The 12,051-nt window shown below is 42.8% G+C and overlaps 1 protein-coding gene across 10 annotated transcripts in view; it reads right to left on the bottom strand.

The window, feature by feature from the left end:
• FHOD3 (formin homology 2 domain containing 3) overlaps positions 1 to 12,051 on the bottom strand; it is a 644,613-nt gene that overhangs the window by 246,071 nt on the left and 386,491 nt on the right. For all 10 annotated transcript variants that reach the window (XM_034761350.1, XM_034761355.1, XM_034761352.1 and 7 more), the window contains exon 6: positions 11,269 to 11,363. In XM_034761350.1, the coding sequence (XP_034617241.1) occupies positions 11,269 to 11,363 (95 nt within the window). The remainder of the gene's footprint in view (positions 1 to 11,268; positions 11,364 to 12,051) is intronic.

Genomic DNA, 12,051 nt, shown 5'->3' with positions numbered 1-12,051 from the left:
AGAACCCACTTGCTACAAGGAATATGTATACTGGGGTAATTGTGACAGCTGCCACTCATCTTATGTTGATTTCTTTTCTATTACCATTTTCTTACTCATGTAATATTCATTTGCTTTGGGCTCTTTTGTTTCATTCTTCCTGTTTTTTCTCATGCAACATATAGACCATTTTTGGCAATTATTTCATAGAATCATAGGACTGGAAGGGACCTCGAAATGTCATCTAGTCCAGTCCCCTGTACTCATGGCAGGACTAAGTATTATTTGTCCATGTTGCATTCATTCCTAACAGAATGTTTGCATATTATATATAAGATTTGATTATTCTGAATGAAAGGTTGGAAGTGAGTCCCTGCTATGCTAGTGGCAGTTAAAAGTCATGCCATGTGTCAGTTAAAATGTAATTTCCCCTAGATTTTCAATAAACTGCTAATCTGATCTATGATCTCAAGGTAATGAGATACTCATGATATATAGAGAGGTATATAGTTCATAGAATTTTATTCATTTACAAAGCTAAATTCTGAGCACATTAATTTCTAAAACTGCACTTATTTTCCTTGAAAATATCTATTCCTGCTACTAAAACACCAAGGAGTCTGGTGGCACCTTACAGACTAACAGATTTATTTGGGCATAAGCTTTCATGGGTAAAAACCTCACTTCTTCGGATGCAACATATTATTCCTACTACTGGTAGTTCTATTTGTATAGATTATGGAGTCCACTCTTCGGAATGCAACAGGTTTAGCTGCAGTGATCTACACATTTGTCAGCTCAGCCCCAGATTATTACAATGCACTCTACTTTGCATTGACCAAAAATAAACTATAATTGGTTCAGTAAGCAGCTACCTGCCTACCTGAAAGATGGGACAGACCAATGTGAACGCATCATGTGCTCTACCCTGACTGCCTATTCAATTTTAATCTTATTCCAACATCCTGACCTTTATCTTCAAAGTACTAAATCAATACATGCAAAATAAACTATGTTTATGCAAAATTAGAACTACAAATATAGGGCCTGATGCAAAGCATTGTAAGAAGCTTTACATTGACCTTAATAGGCATTGGCTCGGGCCCTTAAAAGTCAGGAAATGAAAAAAGTTAAGGTGACATGATTGTGTTCATACTGCATATAAACATTTTGTTTTTCACAGAAGTTAGATAGCTAAATGTATACCAAAATACCTATTAGGTTGGATTCTGGTGTAAATGGCCATCGTTCCAATGAAGTCAAAGGAGCTGGATCACAGAGTGTGGACTGGGTAAGTTGTAATATTGCTTTTAGGACTTTGAGTGAGAGTCTCACCCTTGCTCTGAACCCCTTATACCAAGCAGAGGGGCCAGAGAGAGGTTTAAAAGTCCTGGGGGAGGATTCACCCAATGCAGTAACTTAGGAAGACAGACGTGAGACCCCTTTGCGAGGCCTGTGTAGGGGAACATGTCAGGGTCCTGGCCAGAGGAAGGAGAAAAATCCTCATAGCCTGCATTGTCTACAGCGATTCTCAGAGCTTGTTTACACAGTGCAACAATGAACACTATGGAGGTGTAATTTCTAAAGCACACAAATATGTTGTGCATTAATTGGTCTGTGTACACTTGGCTGGTGTGCACTAACAGTCCCCTAGTGCACTTCCTTTAGTTTGCATCAGCTGTATCTGTACAGACCAATTAATGCACAACATGTTAGAATGCTTTAGAAATCACACCCTGGAAGTGTGTATTATCCCACCATGTAGATGTAACCCCTTTGGGGTTTAGAGAGCATGGCCCCTTTAAATCTTTTTCCTAAGGGGGGAGGGGAGCAGTGAAAAAAAGAAGGGTAACTCCAGGCGGGGCCTCTGGAGCTGGAGAGAGAGAAGGGCTGCAGCCCACAGGCCCTCACAAAGTGAAGCAGCAGAGAACCTGCCTGAAGTCTGGGAAGGACAGGGCGGCCGATCGGGGACACCCTAGGACAGGAGCCAGGAGGAGCACTGTGCCAGCGAGGAAATGCCCGAGAAGGACAGGCCAGAACTGGACCCAGTATCACTGCTGCCCAGAGCTGCATGGGGCTGTGAGTACTGGGCTTGTGACTCTGCATTGGGAATAAGGAGGGAGGCTGTAGCTAGTTAAGTGGGGAGGTGGTTGCTCTGTGTGGCTTTGCAGAGAGCAGCAGACGAGGGCACCGGAGGGGTTTGTTGGGGAAAGTTCACTGGCGCCGAAGACAACCAGGAGCACCCAAAACTCACCACTGGACTGGAACTTTGCTCAGGACTCCTATACTCTGTGTGCAGACAGACATTGCTCCGTGTCTGCCCTTCCAGACTGTGCTACCACTGGGCCTGTGGGGCCTTGGCTTGGATGCAACCCTGCTTTACTGCACACCCTATATTTCCCCTTGTTGTTTTTCTCCTCTCATCCCTCTGTAAATAAATATCTCCCTTTGTTATATCCATTGTACTTTTCCTGTGGGTGGGTGTGTTCACTCTGGGGGGTTTGGAACAGGTGCCCCTGAGGTGGAAGGGATTTTTCCTGCTGCATTCCTGTGCATGCCCTCTCTTGGCCAGAGCTGCCTGCAGAGCAGACTCCATCTTGGCCACGAGGGCGCTAAAGTTACATAGAGAAGCCCTCAGTTGTTGTAGACTGCAGAGCAGCTCATTAGCAACTTCGGGGGGAGCATGAGTGTGTGAAGTAAATTAGATTTATTTGGGCCTAAGCCTTCATGAGTAAAAAACCTCACTTCTTCAGATGCATCAGAAGAAGTGGGTTCCCACGAAAGCTTAGGCCCAAATAAATTTGTTAGTCTTTATGGTGCCACCGGACTCCTCCGCTGGGGAGGAGGTGCTGGGGTAGAGAGGGAGGAGCAAGGGCAGGAAGGGGGTGGGAGGGTAGGACCTGGGCCAGGGCAGGGGAGGGAAGAGGCGGGGCAAGGTAGGGGTTTGGAGTTAGGGATGGAGTGGGGGCAGGGTCTGTGGTAGAGTGATGATCAAGCACCCCCTGGACTCTGAGTAAGTCGGCGCCTATGCTGGCATGCCTTTTGAAAGAGAATTAATTTTTAGTCCTAATCCTATCCTTACATATTCTTTTCTCCAAACCTTTTCTGCATTAATATGAACCCATTTACTAGATAGATAGATAGATAGATAGATAGATAGATAGATAGATTCATAAATCACTTTCTGTGTATGTTTATATAGGTGTCTATGAGCACCTCTTCAAGAAAGGGAAAAAGGCCAAGCACAAGTTGTACTGTCAGTACATTTCAAAGCTATGACACAAGTCAGCATAACAAGGTGCAGAACTAAATCCTGAGTTCCCGATTCACTTCTTTTATTGATGCCAGTGAGAAATGCCCTGAGTAGGAACTGAGTGATAAGCGAGTAAAGACACTAAGATGTGGCTAACCGGCAGAATCAACAGCCATTTCCTGTGAGGTAGTTCATAGGCAAACAGCCCCAAGGATATATAACAGCTGTTGGATATACCAGGCAGAAACAGAGGATTAGAAACCAAACTGCCACCTTAGTGACAAGAAAGTTGTATGGAACGTGGAAATTCCATTTAATGAAGATTTCAGTATTTGGCTTTGTTTCAAACTGGAATGAAACCCCAAAATTCAAAATTCTCCATGAAAGAAAATTACCCAAAAAACTTTGTTTTGGATCAATCGAGACCTTTTAAAAAAAATAACTTTTTTTTTCATTTTACACTAATTAAAACAATTCAAAACAAAAGTAATTTCAAAACAAAAAAATAAAACATTTTGTTCTGAAAATGTTGCAATGGTCCATTTCTGTACTGTCAACCCTATTTTTGCAGGTTTTTCCCCCTCCAAAATGAAATGTTGGCAAAATCAACATGATTTCACGCTGTGTTTCAATTTTGACATAAAATGGTTCTGTCCAAGTTTTTCCAACCAGCTCCAGTGACAAGATACTATGCTAGCACTTGTGTTAAGTCACCAAACAATTTTAAGAATTAATCTTTACACCTTTCCTGGGAAGTACCTAGGAAAGTATTATTAGACTTTTTTACACAATGGATCAGCTATAGCACAGAGAAATTAAGGTCCCAGTTCAGCAAAACCTTGAGCACAGCTCAAGTCAATCTGTGTTCAGCAAAGCAGTTAAGCATGTGTTTAACTTTAGTCAGAAGCAGGGCAAGGACAGAACTCCAAAGACTTGACTGTTTGACCTCTTCTCTAACCACTAATCCTACACGCCTCCCATATTTTAGAACTAGAGCCCAAATGATCACTACTTAGGGCATTATACAAAGCCCACTGAGTCCATTAACTTCAATGGACTTTGGATTTGGTCCCTAGTGAGGAGTGAGATATATTTACCTTATGTTCATGTGAGCATGTACAGTAACACAGTTCTCAGAACCTCAATGTGGCCCAAGATCTTTCTGGTACTTTGTAGATGCAGTGCCCCTCCAGAATACAAAACAATTCTGCCTTCTAACAAATATGAAGCAAAAGATTCATACAAGGCTGAGAGAAGGCCAGAGAGCTAAGATTCAGCATTGTCCCTACAATACTGGACTCAGACAGATGCAAACTGGAAAAACAAATTAAAACAATATGTGAGATATAAATCTTTACTCAATCTTCCTATATCAACCTAGACCTAGCATTACACTTGGTCTTCCAAGGCTACCCAGATCACTTTAGAAATGGCTTACTTTCCACTGAAAACAATGCCAGAAAGGGTTTTCAAGTCTGCTGGGGGGGAATTATAGCTGCCTGGATCATCACATAGAAAAAAAAATTACTCTAATCAGTGGCACTCAGAAAGGAAAGAAAAAAAAATGTAAGTGCACTACAGTTTTGGGAATACTTAATGCTGTTTTATGCATAAATTCTAAGGTCAGTGGTAGAGATTAGTGGCTTTGCAGAGCAACCCAAACTTTCTAAGAGATTTTTTTCAAAAGATCAAGGGCTTATCCCAGTGGTCTGTGAAAACAGCGAGGGTAGAGTATCTGAATCAAACTGGTGCTCCACTATTAGAAGTTTTATTCTGAAATGTGGCTACAGTAGGTATCCTGCCTGTGGGCAACGACCTCTAACCCTGAAACCTTTATTTCAATAATTTAGAGTAAATATATACCTGTACAACATACAGATTTATATGTAAATTTAAATGTACATACATTTATTTATTGTAGCCTTGTGATTTGCTAGCCTTGTTTTAACATTGCAACTTGTCCTGAGTGAAGCCTGCTCTATAGAAAATGCCTGTTAGAAGCAAAAAACCTTCCAGCCTTCACACATACCCTCGCTGGTATGTACAAGCAGGAGTTTTCCTTTAATTTCTACATAGAGGGAGATATTTTCCCCAAAGATACATGGAGGGGATTGGAGTGCTGTCATGGATCTGAGAATTACCAGAAAATTTAACCACCAAGGATGGAGATTTTCAAAAATCTATTGAAAGTCTATGAGAGTTTGGTGCCTACTTGTTCTTCGTGCTTTGAAAATCTTCTCCTTTGTTACTTAACTTGGCTCTCTAGTTAGATTCCAAATTTACTCTTGTATTTAGGCTGGTTCTGATGAGATTTGTAAGAATGTGAGAAAAATAATGAAAAGGTAGGGTTACCATTTGTCCGGATTCCCCTGGACATGTCCGGCTTTTTGAGCTAAAAATAGCGTCCGGGGGGGATTTGTAAATGTCCGGACTTCCCCCCCCACACCATGCAGAGCGCATGCGGCTAACAGGGCAGCCGGCCGGATGGTGCCACTTACATGGGGCTCCAACAGCCAGAGAGAGCCCCTCCTCAGCTTCCCCTGCAGCAGAGATCACTCCCTACCTCCCTGCATTCGCAGATCGCCTCCGGCAGTCTGGAGCTCCTCCCCTGCTGCCCAGCGTGCCGGGATGAACGGCTCAGGCCGTTCCTGAGCAAGTTCACAGAGATGTTAGGCGAAGGCCAACAACAAGGGGGTCAGGGGGTCGGAGAAGGGGCAGGGAGGTTTTGGAGGGGGCAGTCAAGAGACGGGGGGGTCGGGAGTTCGGGGGGGCTTTCTGGGAGGGTGGATAAGGTTTTGGGCAGTCAGGGTAGGGGTAGGGGGTAGGGTCCTGGGGGGCAGTTAGGGTGGGGGGGGTCTTAGGAGGGGGCAGTTAGGGGACAAGGAACAGGGAGGCTTAGGTAGGGGGTGGGGTTCTGGAGGGCAGTTAGGAGCAGGGATCCCAGGAGGGGGCAGTCAGGGGACAAGGAGCGGGGGGGGTTGGGAGTTCTGGGAGCGGCGCTGTCAGTGGGCAGGAGCGGGGAGAGGGATCGGAGCAGTCAGGGGACAGGGAGCAGAGGGGTTTAGATGGGTCGGGAGTTTTGGGGGGGGCTGTCAGGGGGTGGGGAGTGGTTGGATGGGGCGTGGGAGTCCCAGGGGTCTGTCTGGGGGTGGGGGTGTGGATAAGGGTTGGGGCAGTCAGGGTACAGGTAGGGGGTAGGGTCCTAGGGGGCCAGTTAGAATGGGGGGAGGGTCTCAGGAGGGGGCAGTCAGGGGACAAGAGGCAGGGAGGCTTAGGTAGGGGGTGGAGTCCTGGGGGGGAGTTAGGGGCAGGGGTCCCAGGAGGGGGCAGTCACAGGATAAGGAGCGGGGGGAGGGTTGGGGGTTCTGAGGGGGGCGGGAAGTGGGAGGGGCGGGGCTAGGGCGGGGCTCCTCCTGTCCTCTTTTTTGCTTGCTGAAATATGGTAACCCTAGAAAAAGGTGAAATTGACAGGAAAGGTTGGAAGAGCTAGCTTTCCATTCCCAAAGCCAGTTTTAGCCGTCCTTTCCCCCTATTCCCACCAAACCCTTCATCCCTTTTACCTGAGAGCCAAAAGAGCTTTAGAAAGATTTTTTAAAATAGACATATATGATGGCTATTTTTATCTCTGTTTTTAATCTTTTAATTACCTTAAAAAGTTAGGGTGGTTGAAACTTGTATTGATATCCTTGCACCTGTCTAGTAAAGAGCTCAAGAAGCAAAGCTTTTACATATGCACGTAAGTCCAACCCTAGCCTAAAAAACATGGTTAACTTTAGGTATATACTTAAGTTCCATTGAGCCTAATGGAACTTAACCATTTATCAACAGTTAAACTCATGGTCAAGTGCTTTGCTAAATATGGGGGGTGGGAGGGAGGGACTGCTGAATCAAGGCCTATGTAAGTGCTATGATTTTAGTGATATATTTCAATCATGATTGTATAATAAACACTTTGAGCAATGCCAGGCTATCCCATCCCTTAAAATGGGCATGGAAGAAGTACATTGCTAACCTCAAATTTTGCATTGATCATCAACAAGAAGTGCTATCCAAGAACCCAGTTCTCCCGCTCTTACTCATATGATTTGTGTCTAACACTAACCTTCCCGCCACCTTTACAGTTTCTCACCACTGATGCCATTGGTGCAGTTCAACTAGTGGAAACAACGGTAGGAATGCTAGTGCAAACTCTCTGCTGGAATTTTAACCATTGTGTCCTCTAAATTTGTTCACAGCAGGTCTAGGTAATGCAGTGATGAAAATGCCAGTGGCTGATGGTGACCCATCTACGCCAGTGTCCAGTTCTGTTGCTATCAGAGATGGAACTGTATAGTATGAGCAATGGTAGGGAATATAACAGGAAAAAAAAAAAAACTAATATAGACAAGTCCATTAGGTAAGGAGCCAGAACCAGAGCCCTAATGAGCAGGATTTAACAAATAATTATAAAAAGTCAAAAATATTATGGAATTTGTTGGAAAAGATTTTCAATGAAAATTATACAACCATCTCTACTAATTAGTTTATTGAGCCTCTACAAAGCTTTTAGGTAAAGGCAAGAAACAACACGTCCCAGTCACTGCTAAAGTACGCCACTAAATAATATGTTGTTTACCTTCCGTTTCCTTCCAAAAGGAATTGTTTCAATATTTACACTGCAGCTTTAGCAATTTTACCATCCTTTTTTGCTCAACAACGTTAAAACAATTTTCCCTTTGTTGCAGAAAAAGAAGTAGTTTAGCTGGACTGTAAATTAGACTGTAGGTATGTTGCAAATTCCACAGATTCATTTTTCATGGAGAGCCAAATCCACATTTAAGTGCATAAAGCAGCTGTCACACCACACATTCTGCTAGTGAGCATGTCATACCTTCGATTAACTTTTGGCACACAGACAGGGGCTTAGATCTCTTCCAAGACAGTTAAATAATAATGAAAAAAATAACTTTGATGCTACCTGAAACCAAACTATTCAAAGCACATTGCCTGCATTCCCTAGTCTCAGGCACTGAGCCAAGATATGGATATAATCATTTTGGCTGACGATGGGGGAGAAGAGGAGCTTAAAGAGTGGAGTGTTGTAGTGCTTTGGTAAAGACAAGCAACATACTTCATTTCAGATCTGTAAAGTAATGCTAAGGTGTCCCCCACGTCGTGGTAGAATGAGAGGATTAGCATACTCAATGTCTTAATGTTTCTTTTTCTTGCTTGCTTTTTTCTTGTATATGTTTCATAGGAAACTAGAATCCATACCCACCAAGCCATCTCTACATCTATACTTTCATCCTCTCTCTGGCAGTGTCTAGTATTTGATGTTCCAAGAAGGCAAGCTGCCTGGTTATGCACCCAGCCACCTGTGAAATGATCTACATGGGGAAAAAAAGTCCTTCCTGATCTTCTACCCAACAAGATGCTCATGACACTTGAGATTAGTTACCCTCATCATTATCTTACTTTTCATATCTACCAATATTATTAGTCATCCAAAAATGATCTAACATTTATAGTAATCCATCCCCAGTTTTTGACTCAATCTCTTGTAGCAATGAATTTTCTGCATTGGAGGGAGTAGTTAAAGGGATCTCTGGGACTCAAGACTTCTATGCTCTTTTTTAGGTTGCACAAATATATGTATGGAAATGAGGAAAGAAAACCCTTTCTCTATGGCCCCATCATCTCCAGAGAATTTCCCTAAATTTCCCACCACTGTTAACACTGGTTCAGTTCCACCAAGTGTTAGCAACTTTTGGGAGCCCTAGTGTATAGAGGTTACTGACACCATTTGAAGCATTATGGCAGTTAGTCTTGCTCTGAGCTGATCTAAATAACAGGGGCAGGAGTAGCCTGTGTGGCTCTTACACATTACCTCTGCTTTAAGGGGGAGTAGTAGATTTTTTGGCCCATTTCACATTCCTTTTAGGTCCTGCCTATTCTCCACCCACTCCTTGAACTCCCATATAGGGAGTTTCTACAATGCAAGGCTCTGCACTGTAGACTTGCATCTTTCCACTGACTTTAACAGGAGCTGGATAAGGGCCTATGCAAGCAGCGATATCCGTAAGCAACCCCTCCACCTGTTCCCGCCCTCCACATTCAGAGGAACTGCACTGGCTCCAGGTCAGGGGAACCTCTGATAAGGTACAGCATAAGCTACAGCAAAGGGCTCATGCTCATATGAGTAGGGCCCTACCAAATTCACAGTCCATTTTGGTCAATTACACGGTCATAGGATTTAAAAAATTGTACATTTTATGATTTCAGGTATTTAAATCTGAAATTTCATGGTGTTGTAGGGGTCCTGACCTGAAAAGTAGTTGTGGGGGGTCGCAAGGTTATCATAGTGGGGTTGTGGTATTGCTACCCTTACTTCTGTGCTGCTGCAGGTGGTGGCGCTGCCTTCAGAGCTGGGCAGCTGATGAGCGGCGGCTGCTGGCCAGGAGTTCAGTTCTGAATGCAGAACTGCTGCCAGCAGCAGCGCAGAAGTAAGGACGGCATGGTATGGTATTGCCAGTCTTACTTCTGCGCTGGTGCTGGCAGGGCACGGCCTTCAGAGCTGGGCACCCAGCCAACAGCCGCCGCTCTCCGGCCACCCAGCTCTGAAGACAGCAACACAGAAGTAAGGGTGGCAATACCGCGACACCCCCCCTCACCCAAAATAACCTTGCGACCCCCCTGCAATTCCCTTTTGGGTCAGGACACCCAATTTGAGAAACACTGGTCTGCCCCATGAAATCTGTATAGTATAGGGTAAAAGCATACAAATGACCAGATATCAGGGAGGAAGACCAGATTTCACGGTCCGTGACGAGTTTTTCAAGGCTGTGAATTTGGTAGGACCGTACATATGAGGAGAGATATTTCCACATACCACCCTGGCAAGCTCAACATTACACCAGAAAAAAAATGTTCTCCTCATGGTCAAATTTACTGGCTGCACAAATGGAAGCAATGCAAAGACATACTGTGCGTTGAAAAAATATGGTATTTACCAATATCATGAAATACCAAGAAAGGAATAACAGTCCAGGCTACACTGGAATTCTAAACAGATATTTACTTAGTATCTTAGACCCTAATCCAAAATCCATTGAAGTCAAAGGAAAGACTCCAATTGACTTCAATGGATTTTGGATCAGGCCCTGAAACAGGTTACCAATTAAATACCCTTGCAGTAATCATGTTTTTTGATTGCCTCTCCATACATGTAGGCCCTATGTACAATATGGGCCTGATCTAACTCCAAGTTTAGATGAGGGTAAAAGTCCTATGGACTTGACTGACAGCAGTATTAAGTAGGTGGCAGAATTAGATTGAGTGGTAGAATTTTTGCTTCACATGTGCGTGGATTGATGCCTGCATTCTCTAAACTGCTCCAGTTTGGGCTGTAGATGCTTTCATTTAGAAATTAAATTAGGAGAGGATTAAATTAGGAGTCTTTAAATAAGGAGTGGATGTCTTTATAAAGGATTGTTCTAATATAACCACAAGTTATTTGGCTGGGCACAGGAATTACTGGGTAAAAACTATGGCTTGGATTATGCAGGAGATCAGTCTATATGATCAGAATGGTTCCTCTGAACTTAGTATTTACAAGTCTATGAAAATTGGGCACTCTAACTGGATGCTGAACAATGGACAGAATTATACACAACAAATGCTGTATATTTTACCAAAGGACAGGATGATCTCAGTCTAAGTTAAAATATAAGAACCAACACTATTACTATAACAAATGCTATTACTATAACTGATAGAACTATATTTAGGAAAGAGCTAAGATGCCAGGCTCCAGAGTCTGCTGATAAGTTATTTTGCTTTACGAATGCTGCCAAACTAAATTATCTGCACAATTCTATTGTATCCTTCTAGTCTTAGTTTACAAAACTATATGAGTTGATCCCAAGCAATCAATACTTAAATTTCTCACTGGAATTCCAACCCCTTCTCCCCCCAACAATTCATGCACACAAAATAGAAAAAAAATATTTAAAGAACACTTAAGATGTATAAAGCAAGTAATCTGGAGATCTTCTTACCTTTGACCCAATGAGAGTGTACAGCCATTGGATGGTTTCATTATGATTTATTACTCCATTCATCCCATCTACATACAGCATAATCTGGCCCAAAGCTAAAGTAAAGAAAAAGACAAAGAAAGTACAATCAGACCTGATGAATATTTATTAAAATCCCGATATTTACTATCATTACTATTGACATAGGTTCATATTGACAAATACTTTATTGACAAAAGACACAAGCCTAGATCCTGTTCTAGATTACACTGGTGTTAATTTGAAGTAACTTCATTAACTGCATTTGGAGTTACTGCAGATTTGTACTAACGTCACTGAGGGCAGATTATAGTCATCAGCTCTTGCCTGAATGATTCTGTGCTGTATTGGCCCAGTCTTGGAAACACTTGCTACCTGGCATAGTGCTTACTACCATGAACAGTTCCATTATTTTCAATGGGCTACACTTTGCTACCGTGAGCCAATGGGTCTATTCATGTTTGGAAGTACTATGTAGTGTACTGAAGTTTTAGATTTTGAATCTATTTTTGCCAATTAAAATAATTTTTGATTAGGCTAGCCATTCTGTTTGGCAAATTTCAGCAATTCACAATTCCAGTGTGTTAGTTAATGCAAGTTAGTACAGTAGAATGTTGCTATTTCACAAAGACATCCTTGTGAATCACTGAAATTTGAGTGTTAGCAAGGAAACAAAAAACAGCAAGAAGAAAACATCACCAAATATGCTTTATGACAACATTTCATATAGTGTTTGTAAAATACAATACTATACTTGAAAAACTC

The sequence above is a fragment of the Trachemys scripta genome, chromosome 2 (genome assembly GCF_013100865.1).
Source record: "Trachemys scripta elegans isolate TJP31775 chromosome 2, CAS_Tse_1.0, whole genome shotgun sequence".
NCBI classification, from domain to species: Eukaryota; Metazoa; Chordata; order Testudines; family Emydidae; genus Trachemys; species Trachemys scripta.
Note: the sequence above shows the minus strand (reverse complement) of the source record. Positions and strands in the feature narration are given on the sequence as shown.